Below are 20,000 nucleotides of genomic sequence, written 5' to 3'. Positions count from 1 at the left end.
AATTAAGTTATGGGCTTTTAATTAAGTTATGGGCTTTTAATTAAGTTATGGGCTTTTAATTAAGTTATGGGCTTTTAATTAAGTTATGGGCTTTTAATTAAGTTATGGGCTTTTAATTAAGTTATGGGCTTTTAATTAAGTTATGGGCTTTTAATTAAGTTATGGGCTTTTAATTAAGTTATGGGCTTTTAATTAAGTTATGGGCTTTTAATTAAGTTATGGGCTTTTAATTAAGTTATGGGCTTTTAATTAAGTTATGGGCTTTTAATTAAGTTATGGGCTTTTAATTAAGTTATGGGCTTTTAATTAAGTGATTGGCTTTTCTTGATCTAGAAAAGGCTTTCTTGTATGTCTTCTGATTTGAAGAAAAAAATGTGGATTAGGTTTAATTACTGTTGGATTTTAAGATATGTATGGTCTTTCTCTTAAGGAAATGGGGGGAATGTATCCGCTATTTTCCTGTATCGCTTGTCTTCTGTATTTAATATTTGGTATTTGCTGATATATTCTATATATCATTTTGCAACATAACTATCTTGATTGGATTCCATCATTTTTTATGCGAAACGAATGGAATTGAATTAGCACGACTAACAAACATGGGCTTGACAGCGGAGACGTGTAAGGTGACAGATTGCAAACACCTCTGCACGATGACGCCCCAGGGACCTCACTGTATGTGCAAGGAAGGTTATGCAACCAGCAAGCGTGATGGTGATTGTCAAGGTGAGTATTTGATATTGCATTATATTTTCTGGTGGAAAGTGTTATTTCAGTTATAATTATCGTATACGTTTGTCACAATGAATTAAACGATTATATTTTTTATAAGGAAGTAGATGTAAGTTTTGTTTATACTTGGTACAGAATCTGATAGAATGACAATGGTACTTTCTCGATGTGAACCATAATTTTGAAATTGATGATTAATTCTTTTGAGAGAATGTAACAAAATCAAATGGTCTACACTGCCGGTAGATGTGAACGAGTGTGCTTCTACGAACACAAGCGTCTGTGATCACTTCTGTAGTAACACGGTCGGCAGCTTTAACTGTTCCTGTGCAGAAAATTATGTGTTGCAAGAAGACGGGAAATCCTGCAGAACTACAGGTATTTCTACAGATAAAATATAATTTTTTTCATTTAAAAATAAAATCAGTAAAATATCGCATCAGACTTTAAAGAATATTTTTTCACTGCTCATCCTGCTATCAGTACATCTTAAAACTCAGTACCGATGCTTATAGCTAATAGAAATGCTGATCAATTATCGAAAACAGAATTCTAGAATTTGGAGGTCAGAATTAGATTAATTCTACTGTGCAATGTGGGTGCATAACGGTGCGATATTACCAGCAATATTTTGCGTTAATACAATCACAAGTCACAATGAACTGCTCATACAGAAGCGTTTCTGAAGCTTGTAAATACGAAATAAATATCCATGGTTGATCATTTTTGTTTATTGGATTAACAGTAGATACAAAAGCTCTTCACAGTGCAACAAAAAATACACGTCAACTGCACTTCACATGATGTCGGAGATGCATGCAATCTAAACCAACGGAATCGGCGCGTTTGTAACACTTCCTTTACAACAGCTTTATTTTTTCAGTGCCAGGCAAAGCTCTGCTCTTTATGGCACAAGGAAATGACATAAGGATGTTGGATCTCGACCTTACCATGTATTCGCAAGTCTATGAAGGCTTCAAGCAGGTTAGTAATTTACTAGAACCTAGCCCTATCAATCGGCTCAAGTCATTAGTAAACCAGTAATATGCCCGAACTTGATAATTATTTTGATGTTATGCGAATACTTGATATTTGATATTTTCCGAGCAAATGGATGAGCATTTTGATTTCCGAATGAATACGGCTTGACAAGTTGCTTACTTACAGAGTATAGCCATTGCTTATGATCCAATCGACGACATGGTGTTCTGGAGTACCGACGAGGGGGTCTACAGGATACCTCGAAGGGGGGGGACGATCCCGTCGATCGTGGTGAACGAAGGTCAGTAAAAACAATGGTGAATGAATCGAGGGTTAAAGATATCTACAGTAAGCAGATACTGGCCACGTTTTTAATTAATCTGGAGTCTTGATATCAACAGTCACTCTTATTTTCTAGTATTTTCCAACCGCAATCAAACCCATCAGTTACAGTGTCTTTCGGCTTTTTCTTCCCCATAGGTGTAGGTATGGTGGAAGGGCTCGCGGTCGACTGGTTGGGGAGAAATCTGTACATGACGGACTCTGAGGGGGAGCAGGTGCTCGTGTGCTCCCTCGATGGGACGTCGTGCCACGTGCTGGTGTCGAACATCTCTTACCCGAGAGGTATCCAGCTGGACTTGGTGAACAGGTAATTTTTTTTTAGGTAACGTTTATGATTGTGATGGAAGGCAGGGATGGTGACTGAATAGGCATGGCATTGATGCATTACATTATACATAAATCACCTACATTCCCAGATTCGTGTATTGGACTGATGTCAATCGGTCGTTAATAGAGCGAGCAGGCATGGACGGATCTGATAGGACCGTCATTATTTCGGACGGCGCCAAATGGCCTAATGGGTTGTGGATAGACGCTCCGGTGCAAAGGATCTACATAGCGGACGCACATACCGATGAAGTTTTTCATGTCAACTATAATGGGACAGATCGAAAGGCGAGTTTCGTACAGAATTCTGTTTAGTTTTCGCATTCCTTTTGAATATTTCGGATTTTTTTTCTTTTGCATAAGTATCTATATTTTTTTGGCTACTATTATACGTGGCTCATCAATTGCAGTACCTTGCGGAAGCGGCAGTGGATCACCCTTTTGCAATTGCGGTGTGGCAGGAGCGGCTGTACTGGAGTGACTGGGAACATGACCACATCCGATCCTGCTTAAAGCGGAGTGGCAAACAGACGAGGCAAATCGTCAAAGGAAGTCACAGCGATTTCTTTGGCCTGACTATCTATCACCCTGCGATGATGCCACAGGTAATTGCGGTCCTGAGGGGACTCGTATGGCAACTTAGGTTAGATGTAATCCTAAGGAAAAGGCGGGTTGATGTTGCCATCTTCAGAAATGTTTTAATGCACGTGTCCGAAAAGTGAACCTTTATTCCTATTATTCTCGGTTGTAATATTTTCAAAGTGAATTTAGCTTTGAGTAACCTAATACATCAGCAGTCATTATTATTATTTTCTTTATCAGCAGCATTATTACCATTGATGTTATTACTTCTTATTACTATCATTATTATTATTATTATTGTAATCGTCATTTATTATTGTTGTTGTTTAATAGGATTATCATAGTTAACAATTCACTCATGATATTGATCTGTGTAAGACTATGTGCGACATAGTTACTGTATATGTACAGATATTGACTATCAGAGGGATTAAAATATTTGACTAATTGCTTGATCTCTTTAGCTAGACAATAGAAAACGCGCATCTTTACTTGTTCAGAAAATAGTTTCCATCCGTAAAGGCGCCCACTTTCTTCCAGACCATCAACCCCTGCTCGTCCCGCCTGTGCAGTCACCTGTGCTTGATGTCCCCGGGCTCTGATCCCGGCTATACCTGCGCCTGTCCCGCGGAGATGGAGCTGGCGGACGATCACCACAGCTGCGTCGGTAAGCTCCTGGGGTTTTAAGTTTGTTTTTTTTTTTTTTTTTTGAACGACGGTGACTTGAACTGTTCGTATCTGGGGTTGATTTTAGAAGAGCCTTGCTTTTGTGATGATCTGATCAAGCGCCATGATGATCGGCAAATATCATTTACTAATTACATTCATTATATCAAACCGATCTTATGATGTTTCCAGACCACCCTGAGCGCACGTACCCCTTCATAGCCGACGGAAGCAAGATTTACCAGATATCTCCCCGCCTCCATGGCCACAGTACCTTCAGGTCTTGGACACCGAGAGTGGAACTCAAACGAATTGGGGGTTTTGCCTATGACCCTCAACAAAGTACGTAGGATTTTCGTCAATACTTTTTTTTATGACGAAAACTGTGAAAGAACCTGGCATGAATTGCTGACTTGTATGTTATATGAAATGGGAACATACTTGTATGATAAAAACCTCTGATGTAACCTTTTTTTTTACTGATACTTTCTTGTACATTGCATATATAATTGAGAAAGTTCGCTCTATTTTGCATTTAAATTTACGTCTCACTTCCAGACAATGTGATCGTGAGCGACATTTGGGGAGGGACCATCTATAGCATCAATAGGGATACGGGAATCTCGGTGGCTATCGTAGAGAACGTATCTCGGGCTGTCGGTGTGGCTGTCGGTAAGTAATAATGGCAATAGTAATACGTAAGAAGGGTGGTGGTGATAAATCCATAACTAGGGTGATAGCAGTGAACAGGAGAACGGGTAAGTAATCATAGGAGTTTAAGTGGCACTGTTTGTTTGGTCTTTTGGGCAGAATGTGATACACAAACGAGAGGCGACCCAAAACAGAATGAAAACCTATTTTATTTGCCCCCTAAAGGTGGTGTATACAATATAATTGGTTTATACTCGGGGGAAACATAGCCAACTTGTACCTATATTCTACAAATGTATATTCCATTGATTCCGGTGACTGTGTACTTCATTTTTGTGTTGGATCATAAGACAGCACGTCCTTCATTAAAGTATTACTAGTCACGTGTAGTATCTAAAGCTTCTACATATTGGATGAGAAATCTAATGTACATAATTTGTTGTTAATCCTCCCTGGTAAATGGGTCGGGAAACTTAATCCAATTGCAATGGTCTAAAAGTACTTTTTTTCATAATTCTGCATAGGTATTGATTCGTGGATAATTCATTGACAGACTGGCAACGCAGGAACGTGTACTGGGTGGACGGCGTGAAGAAGGCGGTGGAGGTGGTTCGTGACAACGGCGCCTTCCGGACGGAGATCGTGACGAGCCTGCAGCACCCGTCTAGCATCGCCGTGGCACCGCTTCTCGGGTTAGTCCTGCGTCCGAGAGAATGGTGCCACGATTGGGAGTCGGGATTGAGTGTTAGAAAGCGTTAGAGATCTCTCATTTGATGGTCGGTTAGCTTGCGTTGGTCATCTTGTATAAGGGAATTTTTTTTTTCTTTTTACGAATTAAAATGAGACCTTTAGAAAAAAAAAGTATCCAGCAACAGATTGGATCTTTTAAAAAATGTATTTCGTACAAGGGTGTATATATGAATGTGTTATTGTAGCTCGTTATTTCTTTCTTTGTGATCCATTTGTATGTGATCCACTAGTTTTGAATATTGTATCGGAAATCTACTCGCGTGTTTCGGATACAAGTCGAAACTGGCGGTTTACACTTCCAAGTATATATATATAGCTGACCAACAGAAAAATGCAAATTTGTGCATGTACAGGTGCTGAGCCAAAGGAAAGTGAGAAAGTATTAGTTTATGAAAAACCTGTAAAGAAATGAAGTTCATTCCATAAGTTAGCCGTGGAATGGATGGAGGACCGTGTATGCTAGTCTACCCTGGGTCTAGAAACGGTAAAAAAGCAATTATGGGGAGCAAACTGACCCATGAGTATTCTTAGGCCATGAAATAGAATGGTTAATGCGACCGATAAAAACAGGATAAGATATCTATCGAATATTTAGTGTCAAGAATAATTGTAGAATTGATAGACCCACAGCTTTCCTTTCTTACCAAACTCTCGCGAATGGGAGTGGAGAAAAGCTTCATTTCATTAGCTGAGGTGTGATACTACCACAGCAGAGGTGGAGCTTCCGTAGCAGCGCTTTAAGATTAGGTTGTGGGTCGATAGTTGGAAGGGTTGGTTAGCACGATCTCCCTCTTTAGGAACAAGATAAATCAAAGCGTTTCCTTAAATGGAAACCCTCTGGAGGAAGAACAGTTTTGCAGGATGTCAATATAGATATGAATGGATAATGAGGAGTGATAAACAATTTGCTCAGACGAACAGAATTTACATTATTTTTGTAACTCCTACTCTTAACTTTTGATGACACTAGATTAGTGATTGCTTTAGTATAGATCAAGCGACTTGATTGAAGTTGACTGTACATCTCTTATTAATAGGCTCTTTAGGGTTGCTACCTACCCTAGCTTCCTGGAGACGCAGGAAATTACTTTAATCAGGCAAACAGGCAAGGCAAAAAAAAAAAAAAAAAAAAATCAATGATAAAAGAGAATAATGATAATAATTCAATATCAATCAACTCCTCAGGTTCCTGTATGTGAGCGACATCAGTGCACAGGCTTTCATCATGCGCTGTGGTCTGGACGGCACATCCTGCCAAAAGATCGTTACCAGCGACCTCATTCAGCCCATGTCGCTGACTTTCGAGAGAAACCCAAATATCAGTAAGTCTTTCTTTTTCTTTCTATCTTACGGTTGTCACTTGGTTTTCTGCGATCTGATGGGGATTAAACAGAAGAGTTGTTTATTACTTTGAATGTCTGTGTGTGTTTGTGTGTGTGTGTGTGTGTGTTTGAATCTCTTGGCTGTCTCTGTCTCTGTCTGTTTGAATGTGTCTGTGTGTGTTGAATGTCTCTTGTCTGTCTCAATGTATACTAAAAAAGTGCACCATTCAATTCCCCTTCCAATGCTTTCCCCCGCCCTTCTACAGAACGCCTGTACTGGTGCGACCGCGTTCTGGGTCGTATCGAGAGCGTGGCCGAGGATGGAACTGACCGACGTGTTTTCGTTGAGAACTTGAAGAGCCCCGTGTCTCTGCTGGTGACTGGCTTGTACATTATGTGGTCTGAGGAGAGCACGTCGCTTCTCTACCAGGCTTCGAAGTTGGGTACTCCTTCTGTGAGGAAGAGGGCACTGCGTGAGTTGGTTTTTCGCTTTTCTCGTGTGAATGTTGACGCACTCACTCACTCACTCACTCACTCGCACACTCACTCGCTCGCACACTCACTCGCTCGCACACTCACTCACTCGCTCGCACACTCACTCACTCGCTCGCACACTCACTCACTCGCTCGCACGCTCACTCACTCGCTCGCACGCTCACTCACTCGCTCGCACGCTCACTCACTCGCTCGCACGCTCACTCACTCGCTCGCACGCTCACTCACTCGCTCGCACGCTCACTCACTCGCTCGCACGCTCACTCACTCGCTCGCACGCTCACTCACTCGCTCGCACGCTCACTCACTCGCTCGCACGCTCACTCACTCGCTCGCACGCTCACTCACTCGCTCGCACGCTCACTCACTCGCTCGCACGCTCACTCACTCGCTCGCACGCTCACTCACTCGCTCGCACGCTCACTCACTCGCTCGCACGCTCACTCACTCGCTCGCACGCTCACTCACTCGCTCGCACGCTCACTCACTCGCTCGCACGCTCACTCACTCGCTCGCACGCTCACTCACTCGCTCGCACGCTCACTCACTCGCTCGCACGCTCACTCACTCGCTCGCACGCTCACTCACTCGCTCGCACGCTCACTCACTCGCTCGCACGCTCACTCACTCGCTCGCACGCTCACTCACTCGCTCGCACGCTCACTCACTCGCTCGCACGCTCACTCACTCGCTCGCACGCTCACTCACTCGCTCGCACGCTCACTCACTCGCTCGCACGCTCACTCACTCGCTCGCACGCTCACTCACTCGCTCGCACGCTCACTCACTCGCTCGCACGCTCACTCACTCGCTCGCACGCTCACTCGCTCGCACACTCACTCGCTCACTCTCTCACTCGCTCACTCTCTCACTCGCTCACTCTCTCACTCACTCGCGCACTCACTCGCTCACTCGCACACACTCTCTCTCTCTCTCACTTTCTCATTCTCTCTCTCTCTCTTTCTCATTCTCTCTCTCTCTCTTTCTCATTCTCTCTCTCTCACTTTCTCATTCTCTCTCTCTCACTTTCTCATTCTCTCTCTCTCACTTTCTCATTCTCTCTCTCTCACTTTCTCATTCTCTCTCTCTCACTTTCTCATTCTCTCTCTCTCTCTCTCTCTCTCTCTCTCTCTCTCACTTTCTCATTCTCTCTCTCTCACTTTCTCATTCTCTCTCTCTCACTTTCTCATTCTCTCTCTCTCACTTTCTCATTCTCTCTCTCTCACTTTCTCATTCTCTCTCTCTCACTTTCTCATTCTCTCTCTCTCACTTTCTCATTCTCTCTCTCTCACTCTCACTTTCTCATTCTCTCTCTCTCACTCTCACTTTCTCATTCTCTCTCTCTCACTCTCACTTTCTCATTCTCTCTCTCTCACTCTCACTTTCTCATTCTCTCTCTCTCTCTCACTTTCTCATTCTCTCTCTCTCTCTCACTTTCTCATTCTCTCTCTCTCTCTCACTTTCTCATTCTCTCTCTCTCTCTCACTTTCTCATTCTCTCTCTCTCTCTCACTTTCTCATTCTCTCTCTCTCTCTCACTTTCTCATTCTCTCTCTCTCTCTCACTTTCTCATTCTCTCTCTCTCTCTCACTTTCTCATTCTCTCTCTCTCTCTCACTTTCTCATTCTCTCTCTCTCTCTCACTTTCTCATTCTCTCTCTCTCTCTCACTTTCTCACTCTCACTCTCTCTCACTTTCTCACTCTCACTCTCTCTCTCTCTCTCTCTCTCTCTCTCTCTCTCTCTCTCACTTTCTCACTCTCACTCTCTCTCACTTTCTCTCACTCTCACTCACTCACTCACTCACTCACTCACTCACTCGCAGAATTAGGTGCCCCGGAAAGTGACGAGCGCTCCTTGAAGCTCCTGGAAGTTGGATGGAAACTTCCCGAATACCTGGCTACGGCGGGCCACCCATGTCAACAGAGTAACGATACTTGCAGTCAGCTGTGTCTGGGTAACGGCTTCAGCGAAAAGGTATTGGCGAGGTCTTGACATACTGTTTTGCATTAAACGACAATGAATGTGCATCGTTACATGAACACGGAACCACGAAGGGAAAAATAAAACTATCGTTCAGACATTCATAATCCAATAATGGCATGATATAGGTGGTGACGTAAATATTTAGAGCATCGCTTTCCTTTGGGTAGGTGTGCGCTTGCAGTTTCGGTTTCAAACTCGAGGCGGACAGGAGAACGTGCGCCGCTGTCCAGTGCCGCGACGACCAGTTTACCTGCCATCGATCCCACAGCTGCATCCCCGGCACTTGGAGGTGCGCATGTTGTTATCATTGTTATTATTGTTATTATTATTATTATTATTATTTTTGTTAATGATAACTAATAATAACAATAATAATAATAATAATAATAACAATAGTAATATTGTTATTATTATTATTGTTATCGTTATTGTTGCTATTATTGTTATTATTATTATTGTTATTATCGTCTATTGAATGATTGGCTTTAGCAGAAACGCTTTGCTTGTTTCAGATGTGACTCGACCCCAGATTGTCAAAACGGCGAAGACGAAGACGACTGTCAGCTCCTGAAGCAGTGTGAAGACAACGAATTCCAGTGCCCTTCTGGCTCGTGCGTTAACAAGCTGTGGACTTGTGACGGCGTGCATGACTGCGAGGACGGCTCTGACGAGAAGCTCGACGAATGCAAAAATGTGACGTGTAGCAATTGTGAGTTCTGAGCCGCCATTTGACAAGATAACCGTCCATACAAAGAAATTGAATATTTATCTGCAATTTTTCACTCCAATCCCTTAGTGAGGCTTGGCATTCCCCCCCTCCACCTCCACCCCCCCACCCATAGGCATTGACATTCCCCCCCTCCACCTCCACCCCCCCACCCATAGGCATTGACATTCCCCAACAATTTACCCCCCCCCCCATAAGCATTGACATTTCCCAACAATTCACCTCCCCCCCCCCATAAGCAAAATCAAAATATTGTTAATCTAGAAACTACTCTCCCTCTCCCCCCTCCCCCCTCCCCTCCCTCCCTCACCTCTCTTCCCCTCCTCTCCCTCCCTCACCTCTCTTCCTCTCCTCTCCCTCCCTCTCCCTCTCTCCCCTCTCTCCTCTCTCCTCTCTCCCTCTCCCTCTCTCCTCTTCCTCCCTCTCCTCTCTCCTCTCCTCCCTCTCCTCTCTCCCTCTCTCCTCCCTCTCCTCTCTCTCCTCCTCTCCCTCTCTCTCTCCTCTCCCTCCTCTCTCTCCCTCTCTCCTCTCTCTCCTCTCTCTCCTCTCTCTCCTCTCTCTCCTCTCTCTCCTCTCTCTCCTCTCTCTCTCCCCCCCCATAACCCAGCAGCATACTGGAGGTGCAGGTCAGGCATGTGTATTCCGCGGATATGGGTTTGCGACCGAGAGAAGGAGTGCGAAGATGGGTCGGACGAGGAGGACTGCCCCACCACCTGCCCCTCCCACAAGATCACCTGTAGAGACGGTTTGTGGATTCCAGATTTGTTTTTTCCTGAATGATTTATAGGCTGGAATGATGACTGATTATATAAAATGAAAAAATCTTTGGTAAAATGTGTTAACGTTACGTTTTGGTCTTTTTGGAGACCCGTCATTCCGATTTTAGTACGGTAATACATAAATTTTATTTGCTTACATAGCTTTTCTTGTAAATTTGATTAATGCATAATTATGCCCTTTTTGCAGTGTCACTAAATGCAAATGAGAACGCATCCACAGCCTGTAGACTTTATTATTTTTTACGGGATTTCTAAAAGCAGGAAACCCCAATTTCAGGAACGTGTGTCCCAAAGAGGTGGGTGTGTGACGGTGACAAAGACTGCCAAGATGGAAGTGACGAGGAAGATTGCTCCGGTAAGTTGCAAAACTGGCTCCTGTTGCATCTAAAGGGAAATAGATGGAAATGCGTATTTCGATTAAATATATTTGTTTGCCATTAATGAAGTTTAAATGGGATTTCATTGTGTAATGATTTCTTGCATAGAATTGTTCCTTGATCAACAGAGTGCGCGGCCAGCGAGTTCACTTGCAGCAACAGCAACTGCATACCCCAACATGCAACGTGCGACGGCGAGGACGACTGCGGCGACGGTTCCGATGAGGCCCTTCCTCGGTGCCAGCCCACGGAGCCGCCTGCCGCCTGTCCCGTGGGCCAGGTCCTCTGCGAGCGCCCCGATGCAGTGTCCCCGCCCGTCTGTATCCACCACGATAGCGTGTGAGTTGTGGTGACGACGCTCGCGTGTCCGTCTGTTTCTCCGGAGGTGGAATGTGCCAACAGATGCAATAGAGCGGTAGCGCACAAGGATTTGAATGTAGCATTTGTCTCCTGCCTTTTGCCAACTGCAACTGCATAATCTCTTCCTGCAGATGCAACGGTGTTCGGGACTGTCCCTTGGGCGAGGACGAGGACTGTGATAGCTGTTCCCGATACGAATACAGTTGCAAGTCGCGTGGCTGCATCCCAAGGAGGTGCTGCTCAATTGCGAAACATTCATTCGCCCTCCCCCCCCCAAAAAAAAAAAAAAAAAAAAAAAAACGCGATTTGAGAATGGTTTATCTTTTTTACTCTCTTGTACGATAATATTAGAAAAATGTTATTTTGGAGGAAGCCGTAAAGCTGTCAGCTGCCTCGAGCATACTTTTATATTCTGTAACATTTTCAAGGATAAAAATATTACCTTACTACAAATTATATTCTCGGCATACAATAGTAATCATGTCCGAACTATTCTATATGCACATGGGTATATAACTCTCTTGACAGTTGGGTGTGTGATGGCGAAGAGGACTGCACTGATGGCTCGGACGAAGGCCTGGCTGCCAGCTGCCCTAATGTGAAGAACGACACTGTCAGTCCAAGTGTTAAAATGAGTGGAGGTGAGTCATTTGGATCCTGAAAAAAATAACGGTTTTGTGTACATAAGTGAATAATTTTGCCAATACTCCCCTCTAAGTTCTTACAGAAAATTCCCTGCAAATGACCATGCAAGATAAATTACTTCCTCTTTAAGTTCAAAAGAGTTTTGCAATACTACCAGATTATAATCGCTGGCAGAAATTAGCCCTATCCCTTCGTTTCTCCTGATCTAGCCAATCGGAGGAACAGGATTGCGATTGGTGGCTATAGTGGTCCAGGCGATCGAACACTGCCCTGGCTCGTATCTTCCTGGACCCATATGCCAGTAATGCCAGATGAAAATGCTTATAACAAACACCAGTGCAGTTTACAATAGCGTTTACCGACCGTAGAGGAAGTGTTCGAAGCTGCCCCAATTTTCATTCTTCTGAAAATCACTTTAGAGAGATAGGATATAATCATTTCAATTCATTCTACTGAAAATCGGTAGCAAATTCCAGTGTCCTGAATGCCTTGACTGACATTGAGGTGATCTTTCCTTAATTAATCATCTGTGTAACACCAGGGTAACTAGCTGATTAGTAATAAGCTCCAAGTAATTTAGATTTCACTGCACATCATATTTTTAATCATCTAAATAATCACACAATTTCCTCTGCATTCTTACAAGACATGGTAATCTTCCCTTGTTGGTTTGAAAAAAAAAAAAAAAAAAAAAAAAACGCAGAACAGGATATTCAGATATACCATTATCTTGAAGTAGCCTATAATCAAAGGCAAGACAAGAAAATAACAAAAACACAACCTTCATTACAAATGCGATGCACAATCATCGTCAAACAGTTGATGACTCCCATCCATTTTTCCCTGGCAAGGCGTCGTGACACCTCGGCCAGGCTGCGCAAGAGGATTGTTCGAGTGTGGCCTCGGCGAGTGCATAGCGGAGTTTCTGGTTTGTGATGGGCAAGCGGACTGCAGCGACGGCTCTGACGAAGGCAGCTACTGCGGTAGGTCTATTCGGCGTGTCCTTGTGTCCTTGTGTCCTTGTGTCCTTGTGTCCTTGTGTCCTTTTGTCCTTTTGTCCTTTTGTCCTTTTGTCCTTGTGTCCTTTTGTCCTTGTGTCTGTGCTTGTGCATGTGCGGCAGATTATAGATAGTTAACCAGTCGAGTCGATTTAAGAAAATCCCAATGTTTTCATAGGTGCAGTTTTTTTCCAGTCCAAAGTGACGTATGATTTAGGTTGTAATTATGTGATTTGGTGTTCTTATTGGCTTAGCGTGATTGTATGTATTAAGAAATAGGCCTGATGTACGAGAGCAGTTGTACAGCAATTATGTATCCATTTCACATGGCGGATGTCGTAGTACAAATGTAATGAATAAACAGGTGGAGTGAGAAGGAAGTATGCTGCCCAAGTGTTTATTTCTGATATATTAATTTTTGTTGCTTTTCTACAAACATTGATGAATTTTGTATTTATTAATTTTCAAAATCATGAGACGAGAGCAATACAAGGCAAGCTAAAAGTTAAAAATAATCTAGGCTTAGACTAGTGTCTCGTTATCGTCAAATAAAACGCAATGAATGAAACTTATTGATACAGATTCTGAAATGTCCAATGAAATCGTTTCTGAAAGATGAACATTTCTATTCAAATTTAATTGTCCATTGTTTTGTTGACACTTGCATTTGCAGACGAATAGATGACAAAATAAATATATATTCTGGTCGAAGAGTTTAAATAGAGAAGATTCTTTTCATTATGTACGTAAATGAGGCGGTATCGTTCACTAGTATGGGGCAATTTAGCCATAACTTTTGAAAAAAAAATCCACATTTTGATTTTCTGAACGAGTCCATATAACTACCACTGTACTATTTTGCATACCACTGAAAAGGAGGGCGTGGCGTACATCAATAGCGGTTTCATATTTTCCTTTTTACAGAAAAGAGTTGTCGGAATAATGGCGGGTGCCAACACAAATGCCACCAAGAGCCAACTGGTCGCCATTGCTCTTGCTGGACCGGATTCCAACTGGCCGCAGATAAAACCAGCTGCATTGTGTGTGAATTTTGTCCATGTATCATTATTATAGCACTATACAGCTTGTACACTGCATTACATAATCCATACAACAAAAAATTATGCAGTAAATAAGACTTTTTTTTAACTATTTGGAACAGGATGTGAAGGAATGTGACAATGAAACTACTTGCAGCCAGCTGTGCGAGGAAATGCACGGCTACCACTTGTGCTCCTGTCTACCTGGATATACTCTTGGCCTTGACAAACGCTCTTGTAAACATCAAGGTAAACTACCTCCCTACCTACCAGCAATTAATTCATTCTCAACCCGAATTGTAAGAGCAGGAGGAAGAAGAGTATATATGAGGACAAAGCTCTTACTTGTACATATGGTGTGATTCTTTTCTACATATGGTGTGATTCTTTTCTACATATGGTGTGATTCTTTTCTACATATGGTGTGATTCTTTTCTACATATGGTGTGATTCTTTTCTCAGTTGGTGATGAGTGGATGGTAGTGGTGCATCCCAAGTCCATTCTGAACATGTCGCACTCCTTGCATCTTGCTGAGAAGATGGTGATGCCCTCCAGTGTTGCGATTTCTTCCCTCGAATTCTTGACGGAGTCCCAGAGTTTTGTCTATGCCGACAGTAAGTAAGAAGATACATCAGTCTATTAGAATAATTGAGTGCTGAATAGTTGATAACATTACTACCGCTAACCTTGGAATCCTTATTCTAGAAGTTAATGGAATTATCGGGAAAATGGGCAAGGATGGCGTATCGACGACTCTCTTCAACCACAGAAGGCATCCTCGTGGGGTCTCTTTGGACCCTCTTACCAATAGCGTCTATTTTTCTGAACAATTCAGGAATGACGTGGCTGTTGATAATGGCTCGAATTATTCTCTTATATTGGTAAGTCTTGTCGGGGTTATCTCATTGGTGGCTTGGGTCTTTTTTGTGTATGTAAGATACTTTTCTTGTTGTGACAAGATCTTTCCGTAGGAGTTTTCCTGGGCGTTGGAATTTTGGCACTTGTGGGGACTAGACGGGCTATTATCCCTTAGGATGTTATTGGTTATGTTTGTCATTGCTTGATACGTTTGGAAACTTGATACTTGGAAAGCTATTTTGATATCTCCCTTCCTTCCTCCATTTTTCCATGCAATTGATACCATGTCATGAGATTCCAGCTTAAATTTTAACGGCTTCAACCAAATAATCTCCCTGCACACACATACACCCACCAGGCCTGTAGGATGGATGGCGACAAAGAATGTAGCACCGTGTACCAAATACATGGCGAAGAGATCCCATCTATCCGTGTGGCTCCAAGGGCAAGACGCCTCTTCTTCTGCACTAACAACGAGGGAAAGGACTTTGCGAAGATTGTCACCTCTGACATGGACGGGAAATCGGCTAGAATTATTAGCCAAAAGGTACGTACCGTTTAGGTTGGATTGGGTCAGGGTAGGGTAGGAGGGGTTGAATCACTTTATTGGATATTTTGAGATGTACAAGTCAACCTTTATTGGATATTTGAGATGTACAAGTCAACCTTAATTGGATATTTAGTCAACCTAACCTAACAACCAAAGTGTGAGTTTTGGATTACTTCCCTTGGCTACAGGTCGTCAGGTGTGGTGACCTGGCAGTGGACGAGGCAAAGGAGCGAGTCTACTGGACGGATCTTGCCCGTGACGTTGTCGAATCTGTCACGTGGTCAGGGGAAGGCCATCGCATTGTGCAAGAAAATGTGAGTTTAAAAGGGCCTTGGAAAGGGCCTTGAACATGCTTATTACTACCATAAATAGTACAAAATGAACTTGCTAACAACTGTTCTAATTGCACCGCACACATTTTATCAATACAGGTGCATTCGCCAATTGGACTAGCCTTGGCAGGAGACTCCGTGGTGTGGCTGGAAACTCCCTCGCACAAGGTAATGAAGTGCAACAAATACCAAATGGGTATCTGCAACAACTACTCCATGGCCACTGCCGGCACTGCCTTGACTATTGAGCATCCTATGGAGATTTCGGTCTTTGGAGGTAAGGGTGAAGGGGGGGGGGGGCAGATTTTGATATCTGCATTACTTGTTGAAAGCTTTTACTTTGTTGGCAGGAATGTTTTTGTTTTTGAGTATTAAGAGACATTGATTACTGCAGGCACGGAAGATTGCAAAGCCAAGAAATGCACCCACCAGTGCATGATCTCAAAGGACAACAAGGCCAGCTGCATGTGCAAGGTCGGCTACGCCACAGCGTCCAACCGACCTAATGAATGCATCAAGGTAAGATTAATCAGTTTGTTTATTTATTTATTTTTTTTGTGTTAAGGATTCGTCCATTAGCATTTTAGCTTTCCAAAATAGTATTGACCTTGTAATCTTCCCGCTGTTCCACAGATGAAATCGTGTGACCACAATCCTTGCCATGGCGGTGGTTTATGCGAGTCGCATTCCGACACCGAATTTATTTGTAGGTAAGTCGGGAAGGGCACACGAAAGAGGGGAAGGATGAAAGGAAGTCGATGAGGAATTCCCCAAACGATGGGGAACATCTAGTTCACTCTATATATTTTTAAAGGAAAATGTCCTATCACCATTCTATTCCTGTTCCTCTAAGGTGATAGGAATAAATGTTGCTTATGTTGGGCCACTATTTTCAAATTGTTATACTAATAGGTATACATCAGCCTTAAAAAAACGCCTATCTATCCATATATCTACAGATATCACTCCCCCTTCTTTTTCTAGAATGTTTTTGCTTGTGAAAACAGTGAAAAAATGCTTTCACTTCTATCTTTTTTACTTACTCTTTACTGGACAAACCTTTGGTTCTAGAATGTTTGGGAGATCTAAGAATTATTCGAGCGACTCACCGAGTTACAGGTTCATATGCTCCTAATGTCAGATCTGCTTACAGGTCATTCAATGTTATTTGTCTCCTTACATTCTCTTCACTGGTTGTTTTTCACACCATACACGCCCTTCAACATGGTAATAAACCATTAAATTACCACAACCACAACACTTCGTTGTTCACTGGTTTGCCGAGCCAGGAGAAAACCTTTTAACCGTCTCAAATTCGCCTGATAACGGCCTATGAAGGGTGAAATGGGGTGTAAACAAATTGTCAGGCGTATCCTCACGCGTTACATCACACATCCTTTTATATTGATTATCCATGATAAAACACATTTATAATTGTGTATTTTTGTCTGTATGTTTGTATCTGTGTGTGGCTTTCCCCGCCCTCACTCTCCAAGAGAAACACTGTGTATACCCCCTATGATCACCAGTGTGCGGTTTGACAACATAGTTTGGGATTTGAAATGCAAAAAATCATTTAAATATTGGCCATTTATATTTTTGCGAGTTCATTCAACTATTTCCTATTTGCCAGGTGTCCTGAGAACCGCGAGGGGACGCTGTGCGAGGTGTCCAAGACGCCCACGACGGACGACATCAGTGACGGCGGCAGCAGCACGGCGACTTTGGGCGTCTGCCTATTCCTGATCATCTTCGGTGCCCTCATCTTCGGGTTATACTGGTATCGAAAGCGACCCTTCGCCTTTTGGAAAGGAAAAGGAGGGTGCGTAATGGAAAAGGATTTCAAGGTTTTTCTCCAAACAAGTTCAAGTGCAGATTTTACACCCCCTCCCCTCCCTCCCCCATAAAAAAGTAAAAAAAAAAATAAAACGACTTTTATTGCAGACAACTTCGCAAGAGATGCTTCAAAGCCAACCAGACTCTCCGCTTTGCCAACCCAGGCTTCGGCATCATCTCCCACAGCACGATGCCCAACGGAAACCCGATGCCCAACACCGGCGCCGTGCCCTCAACACCGCCCATCTTGCAAGGCTCTCACAACTTCGAAAATCCTTTCTTTAAGACTGAGGAGCATATGGTAAGCACGGGTCTGTGTTGATACCGTACAGTGTGAGAGATTTTAGGGATTATACATGTATGCCAATGTTTGTATCGTCAATGTGTAGTACTTCACCAGCATAAAAATACAAAATAATTTATATATATGTATATAAATGTACAGGCAAATGAAGCAAACTGGGACTAAAAACCTTCATGTCACTCGAACTGATTTCATTTACACTGTTGTTTCAGCAGTGCCACAATTAGCCTGTTCATTACTGTAGGTGAGAGGCGAGGAGGGCAGTGCATTAGCGAATATATTTTGAGAGCGGGCATTTCTTTGTGGCCAGAGAAATACTTTTTTTTTCTCAAGTAGCGCCAGGGTGGATTTGCTGCGACCTTCTCGGATTCTGTGTCAGGGGGGGCTTTTATGTACACACCAGGAGCGTTATTAACAACAAATTAACTCCTTGGAAAAAGTCCTTAAAGCCTTACTTAGCCTCCTCTTTCCCAGCCGGACACGAGCGTCGATTCGGCCATCGTGAGCGCAGCCGACTCGACCTCCATCAACATCGCTCCCCATCAGGTTGATCTGACGACGCCGCAGCACGTGGTGTAAGTCGGGCTCCAGGAGGGCTGCGAGGGTCATTGTATCACCAATCATCTGTCTCTCTTTTTCTCTCATCTCTCTCTCTCTCTCTCTCTCTCTCTCTCTCTCTCTCTCTCTCTCTCTCTCTCTCTCTCTCTCTCTCTCTCTCTCGCAGGCAGTCTGTCTGTCTGTCTGTCTGTCTGTCTGTCTGTCTGTCTGTCTGTCTGTCTGTCTGTCTGTCTGTCTGTCTGTCTGTCTGTCTGTCTGTCTGTCTGTCTGTCTGTCTGTCTGTCTGTCTGTCTGTCTGTCTTTCTTTCTTTCTTTCTTTCTTTCTTTCCATGTGAACATCGTTTTTGTCCTCCCCAACTTTGTAAGCGTTTTGATTTGTTTATACATCATTAATACATCATTAATACCGTCACTCCCATCATTTATTACAATTCAACTTTTCTCATTAGGAAACCTCCAGAGAAGAGGGTGGAGTGGGACCTCTCTCCTTTCCAGCCTCTGCAGCCTCCTGTGTGAAGCGAGGACTTTTAACAGATGTAGTCATTTACATGACCGACTTGTTACAATTGTTATTTCTTTTGATGTTATAGGATAATATATATATTTCTAATCTACTATGCGTTGTCTCTCGTTAACCTTACACTGAGAAACTTTCTTAGTTTCCAGGAATACTATATAGTTTGTCTTCTCATAAACGTTGAATGAATAGTCTTGAAGAAAGCAGCAATTAAGTATATAAAGCATAAAATACACTTTTGCTGCAATATACAATAACTATGTGGTATAGCATTCGTATATTGCATTAAAAATAATGCATGAGAATGCATGCAAGATGAGATTATTTGAGGCATATATATGTATGGACATCGAAATGATGGGGTATTGTCAACCTCTTCATACTTTACCTTCAGACACCAGGTTTTTTTTTCCAAAGTTATTTTTTTTTTCTTTACCATGCAATTTGCAGAGGAGCAAAAACAAAAAACTACAGTGTAACAATTTTATTAGTTTTAATAATAAAATGTAACAAATAACTGATAACTGATAATAAATAAGTCCCATTTCTGAAACTGGGATAATAAACACATTAGCTAAACATTAAACCAATGCCACTTTGAACAAGGCGAGCTCTGGCAGTTCTGTCATACCATATACTTTGAAAACCAAAGGACGTTTAACATTTAATCGTAATTAATGGGTCTAATCATTTTGATAAGTGTTCCACTGTTGTAGGAAAGAAGTGCTGAATGACTCGTTTGTCCGTTCCCAAATGATAATGCGTTGATACATTTATTGTATGGTGTTCACGTTTACCGAAATATTAGTGTTCTTTTAAGAACTGGTGCGACAAAAATCACCAAGGTTACTACATCAGAATAATTTTGATGTGTGAAACAGTTTTTTTTTGTTATCAGATTTTTCACTGTCATTCTCGCCTTTAAGGAAGACGCATGCTTATTAGCAATGATGTGGTTGGGCTCTGATGGAAAACATCAAATAAATAAATAAAAACCTTAATTGAACATTGTGAAGAAAAGATACCGTGATCTGCATATTCGTGAGATGTTTAACCCTAATGCTTTACCAGAAAACCGGAGGCTGTGTGCTTCAAGCGAATCTGAAAACTTGTTGTGAAGAACAAAATGTTAAAAAAGCCACGCAAATTATAACATACTGATATTCCAGTGAGAGGGGGGGGGAGGGGGGCTGTGGAAGTGCGCATGCGTCTCCCTCTTCATAAAGTATCGGATGATTTGTCTTACGAAATATAAACTTAAAATTTAACACACTGACCATCCCATAC

General features: G+C 42.6%; 2 protein-coding genes across 4 annotated transcripts in view; one reads left to right on the top strand and one right to left on the bottom strand.

Moving 5' to 3' along the window:
• The window catches only part of LOC122263158 (vitellogenin receptor), a 32,443-nt gene extending 13,630 nt beyond the window's left edge, over window positions 1–18,813 (top strand). Inside the window, exons 8-42 of one of the 2 annotated variants that reach the window (XM_086545966.1) lie at window positions 613–726; window positions 979–1,110; window positions 1,616–1,716; window positions 1,900–2,014; window positions 2,194–2,362; window positions 2,472–2,670; window positions 2,793–2,987; window positions 3,505–3,631; window positions 3,823–3,972; window positions 4,189–4,302; window positions 4,835–4,973; window positions 6,217–6,353; window positions 6,620–6,826; window positions 8,671–8,822; window positions 8,999–9,120; window positions 9,344–9,540; window positions 10,169–10,303; window positions 10,615–10,692; window positions 10,843–11,053; window positions 11,206–11,307; window positions 11,603–11,715; window positions 12,571–12,702; window positions 13,642–13,757; window positions 13,880–14,006; window positions 14,220–14,372; window positions 14,464–14,639; window positions 14,975–15,163; window positions 15,355–15,480; window positions 15,598–15,775; window positions 15,893–16,017; window positions 16,132–16,208; window positions 17,132–17,320; window positions 17,443–17,635; window positions 18,113–18,213; window positions 18,646–18,813. In XM_086545966.1, coding sequence (XP_086402092.1) covers window positions 613–726; window positions 979–1,110; window positions 1,616–1,716; window positions 1,900–2,014; window positions 2,194–2,362; window positions 2,472–2,670; window positions 2,793–2,987; window positions 3,505–3,631; window positions 3,823–3,972; window positions 4,189–4,302; window positions 4,835–4,973; window positions 6,217–6,353; window positions 6,620–6,826; window positions 8,671–8,822; window positions 8,999–9,120; window positions 9,344–9,540; window positions 10,169–10,303; window positions 10,615–10,692; window positions 10,843–11,053; window positions 11,206–11,307; window positions 11,603–11,715; window positions 12,571–12,702; window positions 13,642–13,757; window positions 13,880–14,006; window positions 14,220–14,372; window positions 14,464–14,639; window positions 14,975–15,163; window positions 15,355–15,480; window positions 15,598–15,775; window positions 15,893–16,017; window positions 16,132–16,208; window positions 17,132–17,320; window positions 17,443–17,635; window positions 18,113–18,213; window positions 18,646–18,712 — 4,958 coding nt within the window. In that variant the 3' untranslated portion in view covers window positions 18,713–18,813. Of the gene's footprint in view, window positions 1–612; window positions 727–978; window positions 1,111–1,615; window positions 1,717–1,899; window positions 2,015–2,193; window positions 2,363–2,471; window positions 2,671–2,792; window positions 2,988–3,504; window positions 3,632–3,822; window positions 3,973–4,188; window positions 4,303–4,834; window positions 4,974–6,216; window positions 6,354–6,619; window positions 6,827–8,670; window positions 8,823–8,998; window positions 9,121–9,343; window positions 9,541–10,165; window positions 10,304–10,614; window positions 10,693–10,842; window positions 11,054–11,205; window positions 11,308–11,602; window positions 11,716–12,570; window positions 12,703–13,641; window positions 13,758–13,879; window positions 14,007–14,219; window positions 14,373–14,463; window positions 14,640–14,974; window positions 15,164–15,354; window positions 15,481–15,597; window positions 15,776–15,892; window positions 16,018–16,131; window positions 16,209–17,131; window positions 17,321–17,442; window positions 17,636–18,112; window positions 18,214–18,645 lie in introns of both variants that reach the window. The other variant, XM_086545965.1, reaches the window with a different exon arrangement.
• Window positions 18,814–19,182: 369 nt separating this feature from the next.
• The window catches only part of m (zona pellucida domain-containing protein miniature), a 77,112-nt gene continuing 76,294 nt past the window's right edge, over window positions 19,183–20,000 (bottom strand). For both annotated transcript variants that reach the window (XM_086545963.1, XM_086545964.1), the window contains exon 7: window positions 19,183–20,000. This exon is cut by the window's right edge and continues 2,445 nt beyond it. The gene's annotated coding sequence lies outside the window, so the exon portion shown is untranslated.

This window comes from Penaeus japonicus, unplaced genomic scaffold (genome assembly GCF_977035675.1).
Source record: "Penaeus japonicus unplaced genomic scaffold, GWHDUDI00000001_assembly GWHDUDI00000017, whole genome shotgun sequence".
NCBI lineage: Eukaryota > Metazoa > Arthropoda > Malacostraca > Decapoda > Penaeidae > Penaeus > Penaeus japonicus.
This window is presented reverse-complemented; position numbering and strand designations above follow the sequence as displayed.